Genomic DNA, 16,028 nt, shown 5'->3' on the forward strand with positions numbered 1-16,028 from the left:
CTAGTCTTGTAATTGTCTTCCGATGACTGAAATTTACATGGTTAGTATGTCGGGTTCAGATTCTTTGAAAGTTTTGACATTTGGGATTGTTCCTGTAGCTTCCCTGCGATCTTTCAAAAACCTCTGAGCCTTAACCTCAAATTTTCGATGGTTCCATTAGAATCTAAGCCGACCTTTTTGGCTTCTTACTGTACTTCTTCTTTGGACAGGCGATATATTCACGACGTACCTGTCATGGTACTTAGTCCGTGTGTGTCGTTGCTGGATGAAGCAGCATCTTATTTTTGCTGGGGCGACAATTTGTGACGAGTAGCCAATTTGTGACGGGTAGCTCTGTTAGACAGCGGGCTCAGTAAAACAGAGTTTAATTTAAATAAAAATATATTCTTGTAACCCAACAAAAGTTGCTCAGAGAGAATACAAGAATCAGATTAAGAGGTCAAAGAGGAGCTCTTACAGAAACTACTCTGGCAGCGTGGAACACATGCCCCATGCAGCTAGCCTCCATCATGCCCTCTCCAAAAATCCAACCCTGGGGATCAGTCAGGTCGGTATGCCTAGTGGAAGCTTATTTTCAACTGACGAGGAGACCCTCACTTTTCGGAGGGTTTGGACGATGATACTGTCCTAGCTGCGTCTAGGCTCTTGCGAATGGGGGACTTCCCGATGGCGATGGAAGTAGTATCGTATACGAAGCTGTGCTGGGCTGTAAGGGGTTTCACTCCCAAGTCACCAGGTGAGGACGGAATTATACCGGCTTTGTTTCAGCAGGGCTTGGACCTTATTACTCCCACACTGGTCAGGATATTTCGGGCCTGTCTTGCGAGAGGGTATATTCCTTTACCCTGGAGGAGGACTAGAGTCGTATTCATTCCTAAACCGGATAAAACTGATTTTACCCTTGCTCAATCGTTACGGCCAATCAGTCTTTCATCCTTTCTTCTAAAGGCTCTAGAGAGACTAGTGGATCGATTCATACGTGATGGAGCACTTAGGGGCAACCTTTTTCATGCACGTCAATATGCCTATTAGGCTGGAAATTCTTGTGAGATGGCCCTGCATCACCTTGTCTACAGGGTGGAGAGGGTGCTAGATCGGAAGCAATACAGCTTGGGTATCTTTATGGATATTGAGGGCGCCTTTAGCTGCGCTACGTGTGATTCCATGTGTGATGCTGCAGAAAAGCCGAAACTTGGTCAGGTGGATCCAAGCCCTGCTTTCTCAGAAGCAGATAGCTGCGTACCGGAACGGTTGTTGTGTTCGGGTGTCGGCATCTCGTGGTTGCCTTCAGGGAGGAGTTCTATCCCCCTGCTGTAGTGCCTTGTGGTTGACGGCTTTCTTCAGCGACTATTCGAATAAGGTATGTATGCACAAGCCTATGCCGATGACGTAGTTTTACTGATTGAGGGGCTCTTCCTGGGAACAGTGCACGAGGTCGCTCAGGTGGCTCTCGGGCTCGTTGAAGAATGGTGTCGGGGTTAATCCTGTGAAGACTGCTGTGGTTCCGTTTACTTGGAGAAGGGTCAACGGATCTACTAGAAATCTTAGTTTCTGTTGTAAAACATCGATTTCTAAGTCAGTGAAGTACTTAGGAGTGATCCTGAATTCTAAACTGACATAGAAGGAAATGGGGTCTGCAGTCTAAAATTCTATATTGGATATACCAATCCATGATAAAGCCTATACTAACGTATGCGGCAATCTTGTGGTGGCTTTGGGCTAGACTGTCTTCAGTCAAGGTCCAGTTGGCTCATCTACAGTGGTTGGCATGCGTTAGCATCTCAGAGGCCATGAGGACCACTCCCAGAGCATCTCTTGGGGTTCTGCTGGATTTACCTCCTCTACATCTCATTGTAGAGCACGAAGCCATGATGGCAGCCTATCGTCTCAACTGCTCTGGATACTGGTTGGGAACGAATGGGCGGATGAGCCATTGTGACATTTGGAGACAGGCTATCGAGTGTTGTTCTGTGCTTTCTATGGTACAGGAGAACATGTCCCCTCAATTTAAGTTCTCACCCTCCCTCTTGGTTCAATTTCCTGACCGGGATGAATGGGTAGAATAAGAACCTACAATAAGCTGTCGTAGTGGGCTCACCTGGTTCACAGATGGGTCTAGAACAGAAGAGCGGGCAGGTACTGGAGTGTATTATGGTGGAGTCGAATTTGAGTCTAGCCAGGTTCTCGGCTCTGCCCTGCCCCGATGTACCATAACCATAACCAACACAACAATAAAACAAAAACAACAAAATAATATTTAATTTAATTTTATTTATCTGTAAACAAAAATAAATGTAGTCAACAGACATGACAAACATGATAGCATAGGACCGATAGTTGGAGCGAGGATGTCGATGGAACAGGCCGCTCAATATCCGGCCAGAAAGTAACAGCACAGCGATTTATCAGTCATAAATCGCTGGGTGGTTTGCCTTTTAACTCAATACGTTAAAAGCTTGGTTGTCCTCGAGTCAAAATATTTTGGTCACAAGTCGAGTCTTCATATCAGTTCACCATATACTAACTTTCTCAAGCAAGCAATTTAATTTAATCCAACCTGTGAGATTTGTCCACCCCTTGAAATGGCGTTCGGGTATAACATTTCATTGAAGCGAGGTATATTAATTGATGTATAAAACAACAATCACTACATGCTCCAATACTCCAGACCATCCCTTTCCCCCTTATAGCAGTCTGACTCTCGATAGGCGCACACTATCAGCCATATTATGTTATTAACTATGCTCTTCATGTGGAAGTCCTGGGTGCAAGAACTCCAACATGATTCCCTAAATGAATCAAATGCAGGCTAGCGTGAGGATCTTTATTACTGCTATCCTCCTACTGAAACTGAAGTTGCTTGCTTGATCCTCAAGCCTCCGCTCCAGGCTAGTTTGGAGACTTGGTACTCGAAGACGCCGACATTCTGTTACAGCAAGTAGCTTTTTATATCATTCCGGCGGTCTATCTCCTAGCCTTCATTGGTAGTAGTGTGGTAATAGGGGAAAGTAAGGAGAGCGCGTGTGTGGAGCGCTGATGCATTGATGACGCGAATCGGATGCGCTACCGCTAAATTGTTGAATATGTTGCCTATGTGAGTCCATTTCAAATTTTGGTAAAGTGAAACAAATTAACAGACTTACAATCACTTTATTTTACCACAGAACGCCGGTTATAGAAAGCGAAACCAGTCGTCTGTGGTCTGTGGTAAAATCAAGTGACTGTTAAAATAAAAAATAAATAATCTTTCTCCCTTACATTTTTTTGTTATTGCCTTTTCTTCAACTTTTCCTAGGTTTTTGTTCTTCTTCTTATTTTTTTTTGGTGACCCTTTCAAAATCTGTTTTGACAGTCTTCTCTCGTTCATGGGTTGTACCAAATTTGTGGCCATACCACATTAATTGTTTAGTTTTGATATCTTCTAATAGTATGTATCTTACATTCGTTATCTCTCTAATTATTTTGTTTGGCAACTTTTCCTTTTTCGATCTTCATGGTACTCTTTTTCAAAAATACAGCTCTATAGGTATAAATATCTTTTCTATTTTATCTTTGATCTGCCATATTCACTGACGTATGTCATTGTTATGCTATTGGTAATGAATATAAAGATCTTTTTTTATTTTCTTTTGAAATGTTCTTGTCTTAAACCACACTATGAAGCATGGATGTGTCTTGCCTTCCCTGCGTATTCTTTCTTTTATGGCCTTGTCTAGTCTTCCGTCTTTAGTTATCTGTGGACCTAGTTACTTACAAAATCCACAAAGAAAAAGAAATGTTTTTCCTTTAGTTGGCTGTATAGCATCAATCACAAAATTGGAAAAAAAATCCTTTTTAAAAGGTATAAAATTTTTTTTTATTAAAAATCCCTTTAAAGGGCTACATCACAACAAAATACTTTTTTTTCCAATTTTCTAGTTACTTACCTTCTGGAAAACATTCAGCCGCCATTCTCCAACGTTATGTCTTCGTCGCCTTCTCCTACACACATATTTTAAAAAGAGTTGGCGAGAGACAACATCCTTGTTTGAGTCCTTTTCTTACTTCAAAGCCAATCTCTCTTTTTTTACTTTGGCAGTTGTTCCGTTGCATAGTCGTTTAACAGCTTTTTATGATACCCTTAAAACATATGTTCACTTCCGCCTATCTAATATCATTCAAATTTATTATTTTATGCTTATACCGTTATAGAATTCTCTGGAGGAATGATGAACGCTCAAGTTCTGTCTAATATTCGGAAAATACATAATTTAGATATATTTTCCACCCTGCTAGATTCAAAATTACTACTATTTATAATCAAATTCCACTACATTCTACTTAGAAAAATGGTACAACATAGAATGTTTGGCTTTTCGGTTTTTCTCTTTTGCATTTTTCCGTCGGGTTATAATATGATACATGGTATTAAATAGGACTCTATGCACAGATACTACTATTTTGTCTGAGAAAGCCTTTTTACTACTAAGTAATTTAAAATTATTATTAAAGAAAATTTATTTGAAAGTTTTATTATTAAATGTATGTGTAATAGTCAGAGATCCCAGGCCTATTTTCACCATTTACTACTAACAAGCTAATTTTTCGTGAGTAGCTTTATTTTGACGAGACGCCCAACTTTTTCCCTTACAACAATTTCCGTGTGTGGCAGATAACAAGGATAGCAAGGAAAGTCCAGTCGCGTTAGAATAACAGACCTAAATTTTATTTTTCTAATCTTTAGGGAGGGTCAGTAGTAGTGTAAATTTAAAATCTTGACTGAATTCCGCCGTTGCGTTAGCCTATTTTGATTTTAAACTGGAACCGTTTTTGCTTAATAACTCCGCCATTTTCAACTTCTCTACAAAAAGAATGAGAACAAAAATTGTTGAAAATGTGATTTTCTATAATTTCTTTCATTGAAATTTTTTTCGTGCGGTCGATATTTTCAGATTTATGGGGGAAATAATATTTATGCTCTTTCATGCAACTTTCATTATTTTCCTCCATAACTCTGAAAATATCGACCGCACAAAGAAAATTGTAATGAAAAAAATTATAGAAAATCATATTTTCAACAATTTTAGTTGTTATACTTATTCCGGTGGTGTGTGTTGACGGAATTAATTAAAAATAAATGTAACAACGAACAGTAATATATTTATTTATTTTGGGTAAACAAGCGTGTTTTGCTTATATCTCGAAAGGGTATTGTTAGCGAGAGCGAGGGTGTGTCCGAATCGTTCGCATGCTGTGTAGAGGCTGACTTACCGGACCACCAACTATTATGTCAACTGGTTTGCGGTTTTGCGATAATGGTCAGAAGGGCAATAAATTACTGCAGCTGCGTTTTAAAAGATGAGAACCTTTTTGTATTTTAAGAAGTTGACATGAAGAGTGTGGCAATCTGGCATCGTAATCAATTAGTGTTTCCTTGAAAAAACATTAATTTTATACAATCTGTTTAGGGATACATTTTTGTTTCTCGAAATCAACAGACCTTGTTGGCATATGGTTTGTGTATTACATGTGAATTTTAAATGACTAATGTTGTTTCGTTTTGAGATAAGTTATTAAAAAGTAGGAAAATAAAATTAGCAAAAATGGTAATTAAAGCGTATCGCTATACACCCCCGTTCAAGAGAATAAGATGATAGATAATACATAATACATACATATGATGAAAATTGAGAATAACAGAAAATAAAACAACGCAATGTTTATACGAGGAGAAAGAAAAATCACTTTTCTCTTCGGTTTGCTCTTTGTTTCGCTGGCTACTGTCATTTTTTCTGGCTCGTGATGGATACTTTCGTGAAACTCGTACGCCGGTTTCAATTTGTCTATGGAAATTGTTGTTTCTTTTCCATTTACACGGACGACAAAAGTCTTGTCACCTCGCTTAATAACTGGAAACGGACTGTGATATGGGTTTTCTAAGCTGCTTTTGATTGTATCACGGCGGACGAAAACGTGAGAGGTGGTTTTCATGTCTTTGAAAATGAAGGTGCTTTTGGATCCATGATCGACGGTTGCTTAGGTAGATTTTCGAAATGGTTTCGAAGCGTTTTTAAGTAAATGTGAGCACTATCGTCGGTGTTTCTTTGCGATGAAAACAATAGTTCACCTGGCAAACACAATGGCTCTCCGTACACGAGTTTGGCGGCTGAAGTACCTAAATCTTCTCCCCACGCTGCTCGTATGCCCAGTAACACTGAAGGTAGGCTTTCGGTCCATCGGATATTTTCATGACATCGAATCGCTGCTTTTAACTGTCGATGAAACCTTTCTACCATACCATTTGCTTGAGGATGATAGGCTGTTGTCCTTAAATGGGTAGTTCCAGTTAATTTTCAGATTAATTTGAAGAGATGCGATTCGAATTTTCGGCCTTGATCTGTTGTGATGCGCTTGGGAGTGCCGAAACGAGCTATCCAACCAGAAAAAAATGTTCTGGCTACTGTGTCTGCTTCTTGATTAGGCATCGGGAAAGCTTCTGGCTAACGTGTGAAACGGTCGACGCATGTTAGACAGTATCTGTTTCCTCCTGAAATCGGCGTCACTATAATGTCTATGTGGACATGTTCGAATCAGCTGGAAGGTGGTAGAAAACTTCCAGTAGGTGAAAAAATGTGGCGCCATATTTTCCATTTTTGGCACTGTAAACACGCTCGAGTCCATTTTCTCACATCTGCTTTAATGGATGGCCAGACATATCGCTGTTTGATCTTCTTCACAGAACTGTTGATTCCGGGATGTGCTAGGTTATGCATGGTGCGAAAAATTGCCATTCGAAGTGGTTTCGGTACAAATGGTCTGGCTGTAGATGTTGATATGTCACAGTACAAACTCACGTTTTGTTCGGAAAAGCGTATTTTCTTCATTTGCAGTGATGTTTTCTCACTTAAGAAAGTTTTCAGTTCTGGATCAGTTCTTTGTGCGAGAGCTAAGTCCATGATGTCGATATCTTTCTTGATGCTATTGACTCGAGATAGTGCGTCTACCACAATATTTGTTAATCCAGAAATGTGTTGAATGTTAGTGCAAAACTGTCCTATATGGTCTAAATATCTGAACTGTCTAGCTTCTGAGTAAAGGCGAAGGTGATTGGTTTCTGATCTGTGTATATCGTTATGTCCTTGCCTTCGATCATATATCTGAAGTGTTTTATGGCTAGATATATAGCTAATAGTTCTCTGTCGTATGCACTATATTTCTTTTCGCTAGGTGAGAATTTCTTAGAAAAGAAAGCTAAAGGTTTCGTACCTGTATCCGTTTTTTGTTGTAGTATAGCTCCAGCACAAAAATCAGAGGCGTCACAAGCAGTGGTGTAGTGGTAAAATTAGCTGTGCCGGAGCTATACCTCTACCGGAAAATTTTTGAAAATTAGTCTACTACCCAAATCGTGAGTTTTAAGGCCCTTTGGCAAATGTTTTGAAAAGTTTAATAATTAAACTAATTAATGATCTTTTAGAGTGATAGTAGTTACAGTAGGGCCTCCTACACATTCTCCTCCAAAGAATAATTTTAACTTTAAAATATGGTAAGACTTTCTTAAGGTAGATTATTACAGTTTGATACCTTAAAAACTGTTTTTAAGGTATCAAACCATAATAATCTACCTTAAAAACTCTATAATTTAAGTTGGAAGCCTTGCTGACAAAAATTAAAAAAACACTGGTGTAAGTTAGGCAAATATTGTAAATGACTAAGTTTTCATTTTCAGTAGTATTAATTTATTATTGTGAAAAAATACACCCACAAGTTACATTAGTATATATATTTTTTATTATTTAACACACACAAACATTATAATCTGTGCCAAAAAAATTAAGAATTATTTGAAAAAACTACATACAGTACAAATAACTTGTATATTTAACAAAATACATATAATAAATACATCAGATTAATTATAACATACATACTCAAAGTAAGTGCCAAAATGCATCCTTCTTTGCGTTCTTTTTTGGGTTTTCTGCAACTCTTGTCCTGGAATCGTCTGCAGACCGGTGGCTCCTCAGCCATTTAGTAACGTACGTCTCAGGCTGCCATTCTTGGAGAGGTGGACCTTGGATTTTTATGAACATCAATGATGATATATGAGCAACAGTCAAAGCGTTTCTTGATGGTGTAACCATATTGTTCATACAACTCAAACCCCGTTCACAATCAGCTGAGCTGCAAGGTATTATTTTAGTGCAGTTTAACAGTTCTTGCAATCCATCAGGCACTTGTCGGCTGTTGTCCAAATAGTCTCTGTAGGCAGAGACAGCTTTGTTGACGTTCAATTTAAATCTCTTGCACAGTTGCTCTACTTGAGTTTGACCAAAACTTGGTGGAATGCAGGTTGGCCAATACTCAGGTTCTAATACTTTAAAAGAGTTTATAAGATCTTCATATTGGGCTTCCCCATCAAATGTGGTGACAAACATTCTTTGCTTTAGGTTATTTATAACACTAGAAATAAGTTGCTGTCCATTGAACGATACAATTTTTGGATTAGTTTTTAACACAACTGATGCAAAATTTCCTTCTTTTATGGCGATTTGTGCTTCCAGAACTTTCGTGCCTGGCTTCTCCTTTAAGTGCTCTAAATATCTTACGGATCTGTTTATCAGTTTGTCTGCATACACAATAGAAGTGTTTCTATTCTCTAAGCTCTCTGATAACAAAGCCAATTCAGCAAGAATGTCAAACATAAAGGCCAAGTTTAGTAGAAAACTCTGAGATGTTAGCCTATTTAATAAACCACTATATTTGCTTTTTTCAGTCGATGTTCTGTCAGGATCGTTTATGGCTTTAGAGAAATGGTTTGCCAAAGCTTGAAAGCCAAACCACACAGCCGAAACGGTACGAAAGCTACTGGCTACCCATCTTGTGCTCAACACTCTTCCGATTTTGTTCATCTGAATGTCAAGTTCTTGTGCACAGTCTTTTAACTCACGCTTGTTTTTTGGAGAGGCGCTGTACAGCGAGTACAGTTTGTCCATAAATATCTGGAAATGATTCACTCCGGCCACTTCGCTGACTGCGTCCCCAATAGCCAATTCCAATCTGTGATTTAAACAGTGCCAAACGATTATATCAGGGTACAAAGTTGAAAACCTCTTTGCCACTCCTGAGTGTTTCCCTAACATAACACTAGCCCCGTCACTTGTGAAAGAAACTAAGTTCTGTTTTAAATAACCATTGTCAAACCCATATTGTTCAAGGCACTTAAGTGTACTGTTAAAAACAGATTCGGCCCTTTGATCAGGAAGTTCAACTAGATCTAAGAACAAAATGTTAGGGGACTTTTCTTTACTTATTTCACACTTCAAATAAATTATGAGTACTGACTTTGAACTTATGCTGGTGGATTCATCAATAATGATAGAAATTTTCCCAGAAACTTCCTTAACCTTATTCAATATTCTTAACTTCATCTCTTTTGATATATGATCAATAATTTCTACAGCACTGTATCTTGAATGAAGGCCTACACCGATATCTACTCCATTTAGTTTTTGAAGTTCTAATAAACCGAAATGATCGTTATATGGTCGGTCGTTCTTAGCTATGTAGTAAGCTGACCTAAAAATAGCTTTAGTTGATTCCATGTGAGCTGTATTTGCAGAATCAACTAATTGCGTAATAGGATTTTTATGAGAGGATTCAACAATGGCCTGAGCAGTACTATGTGCTTTGGACTGTTTGTGCTCTATAATTTTTTTTCTAAGTGATTTGAGCTGGTTAGTTCGGTTTGAGCCGTAACAGCTAACTTGAAATGTGCGCCACTCATGACTTAAAGAAACGTGTTCTTTCTTAAAAGCACCCATAGTTGTGACTTCAAAACAAACTTTGCAGCCTAATTTACCTTCTTTGCAATCTATCCAAGGATAAGTTTCCTTCTTACGAGTCCACATCTCTTCTGTCCAAACGTCAGGCCATTTTGTTTCTTTTTCCTTATTCGTTGATGTGCTGGGTTCACTTATTTGTTCGTTTTTATTTAAAGAGTTTCCAATCGCTAATTCATCAACCGAAACAACATTGGATTTATCTTGCTTGGTTCCTTTAGGTAGGCCTAACGTGTTTAGTTCACGTTTCACCGACGCACTAAAAAATGAGGTTAAAGTTTTTTGTTTAGGTTTAGAGTTATCCATAGCGATACTACAGGTAGCTTATGTCAACAGATTTGGACGTTGGGCAAAGATAACACAACTATTAAAACTATTTCACCTCTTCCAGTAGGTATCCGCGACACGTAACGTAATAATTGGAGCAGAAACACTAAATTAATATACAGTGCACGTGCACTATGCAAAGCAGACGAGACGCAACTACAACTGAGCAGAATTAGCATGGCCGGATGGGCTGGAGATGCGCAGTAGCTACGGAGTGGATTTCAGTGGTGGGGAAGCGACTCCGGCGACTCAGTCTGTTGCCGCTCTCACTGCCGTGTGTATCGCTCCAGTCTACAGTGTACAGGGCCAGCTCGCTCCGCTACCGCTCCTCGGGCGGGGCGCGGGTGATCGGAGCGTCGAGTGAGCTAGAGAGAAATCGAGGGGGAGAGGCGAGAGATAAGAAGGACACAATATTTCAATATTGTTGTGGCTATTCCTCCTTCCGTGGTGGAGGGAGGGTTGTGGTGACACGGACACGGTAGTGCTGGGCGCGGACCGCTGAGATGTCTACCATGTCTATCCATCAACTATCCCGTCTGCCAGTCGCTCGCTCAACTTTTGCGCTTACAATTACGAACTACCTAATCGTAGCTGCGTATGCCTTAACTGATTAACCACGATAACTAACGTGTAAAAATTACTTAGTAAAGGACAAAACAACATTTTCTAAATAAAACAATTTCAGATCTATTTTTGTCCTATATAAAAAATTCGATTGAAAAAATCGTAGCCGGAGCGCCGCTCTCCCTTCAAAAGCTGTGCCGGAGCGACGCTCCGGACCGCTCCGGCTCCACTACACCACTGGTCACAAGTGATTGAGATATCAACATTGTTTACAGGGTGGCTCAGTAAAGCAGCGTTAGCTAAATTGTTTTTGCAGTTGTCAAAGGCTTGGATTCGCTGTGGTGTCCATTCAATTAGTGCTTTTTCTTTGACATTACCTTTTAGGGCATCATGTAGTGGTGCTTGTAGCTCAGATGCATTGGGTATGAACCTTAGGTAGAAGTTTAACATACCTAGAAGTCTGCTTATGTCTTTCACTGTTTTTGGCTAAGTGAAATGTTGTACAGCTGCTAATTGTTCTTGTGGAGGTGTGAGTCCTCCATCTGATACTGTGTATCTCAAAAAGGTAATGTCGTTTTTGCCGAATTGACACTTTGCTGGGTTTATCACAACGCCAAACTGCTTAAGCCTTTTGAAAATTTCTTTCAAATGCGACATATGCTGCTCTTCGGATTCTGATGCAATGACAATGTCATCGATGTAGGCGTAGGCGAAATCTAGACCACGTAAAATCTCGTCTATGGAACGCTGGAAAGTCTGTCCTGCGTTTCGTAAACCAAAAGGGATACATAAGTACTCGTACAGTCTAAATGGTGTGGTAACGGCGGTCTTTGGTATGTCTTCGGTGGCTACTGGTATCTGGTTGTATGTTCTAACTAAATCTATGGTAGAGAAGATATCTTCGATGTGCGGAATTGGATATCGATCTGGAACTGTTCTTTGGTTTAGACGTCGATAATCTCCACAGGGTCTCCATTCCTCGCCTTTCTTCGGGACCATATGCAGTGGAGTAGACCAGTTACTTTTTGATGGTCTTATGATGCCTAGACGCAGAAGATTTTAAAAGTCTTTTTTAACCCATGCAGTTTGTCAGGCGCTAATTGTCTCGGCTTAGAAAAAACGGGTGGACCTGGTGTTGTATCGATGTGGTGCTTGGTTTAATTTTACGTACCTCTCTGTAGCTGATGGTAACACAATGATGTATTTAACTTCTGATATGTAAGCTGTTTCGAGATTAGCAACTATGTAGTTGAATTTTGTTGCGTCACTTTTTATGTTTGCCAGTGTAAATTGGTTTTCTACTTGCAGGAACCATATTTCAGGATCGTTGGGCCAGAACGGTGGGATTTTAACTGAAATCCGATCAACTGAAGTACTGTTATCCTAAAGCACTGAAGTACTGTTATTGTCACTGGTACCGTCCGTCATTTTCGATGTTCACTGTATTTAAAAAAAAGGCAAAAATATATTATTAACACTACTTTTTTAATTTTCGCGGCGTTTGAAATATTCTCGGTGTCACCAATATTCCGGTGGTGTGTGTTGACGGAATTATTTAAAAATAAGTGTAACAACGAACAGTAATATATTTATTTATTTTGGGTAAACAAGCGTGTTTTGCTTATATCTCGAAAGGGTATTGTTAGCGAGAGCGAGGGTGTGTCTGAATCGTTCGCATGCTTTGTAGAGACTGACTTGCCGGACCACCAACTATTATGTCAACTGGTTTGTAGTTTTTCGATAATGGCCGGAAGGGCAATAAATTACTGCAGCTGCGTTTTAAAAGATGAGAACTTTTTGTGTTTTAAGAAGTTGACATGAAGAGTGTGGCAATCTGGCATCGTAATCAATTAGCGTTTCCTTGAAAAAACATTTTCGTTTCTCGAAATCAACGGACCTTGTTGGCATATGGTTTGTGTATTACATGTGAATTTTAAATGACTAATGTTGTTTCGTTTTGAGAAAATTTATTAAAAATTAAGAAAATAAAATTAGCAAAAATAGTAATTAAAGCGTATCGCACTTTTTGTCGAGAAGGTAAAAATGGCAGAGATATTGATCAAAAACCGTTCCCGTTTAAAATCAAACTGATGGCTAACGCAAGTGCGAAATTCAGTCGAGAATTTAAATTTACACTACTAATGACACTCCCTAAAGATTGGAAAAATAAAATTTGGGACACCTCGGCATGCAAGGTTAGGCCTGTTATTCGTCTAAGCCAACTGGACTATCCCTGCTATCTTTGTTATCTACCACATACAGAAATTGTTGTAAGGAAAAAAGTTAAGCGTCTCGTTAAAATGAAGCTACTCACGAAAAATAAGCTTGTTAGTAGTAAATGGTGAAAACAGTCGTGGACTCCCTGACTGTAATATTTTCCAAAACATCAAACAACTTAAATATTATGCCGAGAACTTTCAAACAATTCAATAAACAGTAAGTGCGACATACTAGCAACAGATATTTGCCAGATGCGACGGAGAGATAAAGAAATGACAATAGAAATTATTTTTCTTAACACAACAGATAAAATATTTTTTCTTGTGCGTCATGAAACAGTTAGTCAAATTTAAATAATAAGCCACACATTTATTTATGCTAAATAAAGCAGTAAAATGTTTATTTTGTACAATATTGCAGAAATTAATTGCTCTTACACATATTTTTAAATATGTAAATTGATAAAAATTATGGTGCAGGAATACCTACCTATCTGCTGAACCTACAGGTCATAGACCTGCAGCATCCCGTCCCTCATTCGATGACCTATTTCCCTACTTTGACACAGTTTGCAACAAGTATTGACGCACAACCCCCACCTTATCTGAATCGTATGACGTCATTGTGCCTGAAAAAGGGGTAAAACACCTGTTTAAAGTTTATTCATATTCATAGCACTTTGATTTAATTGAATATTTTCTGTATATTGGGTGATTTTAAAAAAAATTATATATAAATAGTTAAAATGTACCATTGCATTATTATATGCTGATAATCTTAAGTAATAATAAACTTCAGAAATCGTATTCGAACGCATTTATTGACGCATTTTATTGACTTTTCTTAACTCTTTTTCCAAATAATATTCCTAAATAATATTCCGTATAACGTGTTTTTTAACCCTTAACTACAGAGATCCGGTATTTTTTACCGGCGGGCATTCCCAAAATGTGGATTTCATGGTAACCTCACCACTTACAAGTTCATGTGTTTCTGTACCTCTCGGGTAGTTTGTATAACAATGCTAGTCAAAGCGTGTAGTGTGTATTGTCAATATTTTCTTTTCTAGTATACATCAAAAATCTTAACCGGTAAAAATTACCGGATGTCTGTGTTAAGTAAGTATTTTTATATGGGTACTATATTTGTAAATCTGAAATGTTTATATTATTTTTTGGAGTTTGTAGGAAAAAAGTAAAGAAATGGACTGGAAGTCATCCTGGACCTTCAATGAAGGTTAAATTTGACGATAAAAATTTTGAGGCCACTTTGCAAAAATGGAATTGTCATTTAATTTTGTGATAATTTTACCCCTTGTCGATTTTTTCTCATGGATGTAAAAATTTTTGTGAATGCTATTTTATGTTTCCTTTGTGATTCTATGTTACGTTTATTTGTTAAAAAAAGTCTAAATTTTTTTTCATAGCATTTATGGCCGTTTGTTTCAATAGACCAAAAATGTTACCAAAATTCTAGTTTAATAGATTATTCTTCAAAAATCTTGTATTATATTATTAAAATCACTGGTTTTACCATTTTTCCCATATCCAGAGACTCCATGAAAACTCATAATGCAAAATTTTTTTGTTTTTTATTATTAACTTTATATTTTGACTCTATTTTATAATGGCCGGTAAAAAATACCGGGGATCTGTAATTACGTGCTAATATTGGGATGTCTGTAGTTAAGGGCTAAATACTACAGGGCCTGTTTTATTCGTATGGTACTTTAATGTATTTATTTAGCTTAAAATAAAAATAAAAATTGCAACAAGTGAAGGGTCCAGGAAGGTAATACCTCAATGTTCCTATGTATCTAGTAGAGTGGCGCTTACTGTATATACGTTTTAAAGTAATCTATTTTAAAATGTATTATAATCATCATCATAATTGACTCTTCAATAACTTGTGGATCTTGATCGGTTCGCAGTGAAGTCGCCACTCCTGTCTATTCCAATAACTTTCCTTCATCTTCTGACGAAAATTATAAGGTTTTCTTATTCATTATCAATAAATCTTCTACGCGGTATATTGAAATCAAACACGATTTAAAAATAAATTGACTTGATTTATTTAATAACGTTATGACTTTCCATCTCGTCAGATAGCTTTACCTCGTTGACAGTGTTAGTTTTCGCCCTTAAATGACAGTGTCTTCTAACAATATTACCAAAAATGGTAACATAGCTCCCCTAGTTATTCTTTCCTAAGTTAACATACTCCTTTTCTAATTTGGCTATACCGTACTGAAGAGGGCCATAAGTCCGAAATACGTAAATACGGTTACCCTTCATCATTTTATATAATATTTCTTTTTATATTCACATTTATTTTGCGAGTTTTTGCCATTAACTTTCCTTGTTTTATGGTCTTGGGTGTATCAAATCCTTTGATTTTCTCGTGCTTTCCCAAGGGTTGTATATTGGTCGATGTGATTTTGGATCCCAGATACTCCTATTCGCCTGTGGCATACTTACACTTCTTCAATGATGTTCATAATATGTGCGTTCGAAGTATTTCTAACTCCAGATGTAGATGTTTCTGGTTTTCTGTCCGGTCTTGGGAGAATCTTGTCATCCATGGCATCCACGAATTTGTCAATGTATCCAGCAAATACGGTTGTTGCTAGCTTCTGGAATACAGCTGATCTATTCTTGATTCCAAAAGGTATCACTGTAAATTCGTATGCTGACCCACACTGTAGGCTGAAGGCTGACTTTGGGCTGGAATCTTCCTAAATAGGGATTTGCCAAAATCCAATCTTCAGGTCCAACGTGAAGATCTTTGTTGTGCCTATTTCCTTACTATTGTCGTGAATGGGTCGAAGTCGATGTCGAAGCCTGCAGGCTTCGTCGATCGTGAGTTCATTCAGTTTTCTGTAGTCCACGCAGAAACGAGGAGTACCATCCTTCCTCCTCACAATGACCACCGGGCTGTTATAGGGTGATTTGCTTGGCCGGATGACCCCTGCTGCTAGCATATCCTTCACTTTGTGGAACATGATCCTCTTCTTTGAAATAGAGTATTTGTATGGTTTGACGTTGGTCGTGTGTCTATGAGCCCGATTTTCATTTCTGTAGTTTTGTAGTTAGCTGATCT

At 38.2% G+C, this 16,028-nt stretch overlaps 2 protein-coding genes across 2 annotated transcripts; both read right to left on the minus strand.

Moving 5' to 3' along the window:
- Positions 1-7,907: 7,907 nt before the first annotated feature.
- LOC126888585 (E3 SUMO-protein ligase KIAA1586-like) lies at positions 7,908-8,681 on the minus strand. The gene has a single exon (XM_050656935.1). It carries the CDS (start codon positions 8,679-8,681, stop codon positions 7,908-7,910), a length of 774 nt encoding a protein of 257 aa, XP_050512892.1.
- A 41-nt stretch (positions 8,682-8,722) lies between these two features.
- Positions 8,723-12,137, minus strand: LOC126888586 (E3 SUMO-protein ligase KIAA1586-like). The gene is made up of 4 exons (XM_050656936.1): positions 12,110-12,137; positions 11,881-12,061; positions 8,837-10,077; positions 8,723-8,760 (listed from the first exon to the last, which is right to left on the minus strand). Exons 1-4 carry the CDS (start codon positions 12,135-12,137, stop codon positions 8,723-8,725), a joined length of 1,488 nt encoding a protein of 495 aa, XP_050512893.1.
- Positions 12,138-16,028: the final 3,891 nt, after the last annotated feature.

This window comes from Diabrotica virgifera, chromosome 7, assembly GCF_917563875.1.
Source record: "Diabrotica virgifera virgifera chromosome 7, PGI_DIABVI_V3a".
Classification (NCBI taxonomy): domain Eukaryota; kingdom Metazoa; phylum Arthropoda; class Insecta; order Coleoptera; family Chrysomelidae; genus Diabrotica; species Diabrotica virgifera.

Coding starts and splice junctions, on each gene's coding strand:
- LOC126888585 (XM_050656935.1), bottom strand. CDS start 8,681: ATGTTTGACATTCTTGCTGAATTGGCTTTGTTATCAGAGAGCTTAGAG.
- LOC126888586 (XM_050656936.1), bottom strand. CDS start 12,137: ATGACGGACGGTACCAGTGACAATAACA. Junction 12,062..12,109: donor CGGTACCAGTGACAATAACA/GTACTTCAGTGC, acceptor ATCGGATTTCAG/TTAAAATCCCACCGTTCTGG. Junction 10,078..11,880: donor TTACCATCAGCTACAGAGAG/GTACGTAAAATT, acceptor CTCATTTTTTAG/TGCGTCGGTGAAACGTGAAC.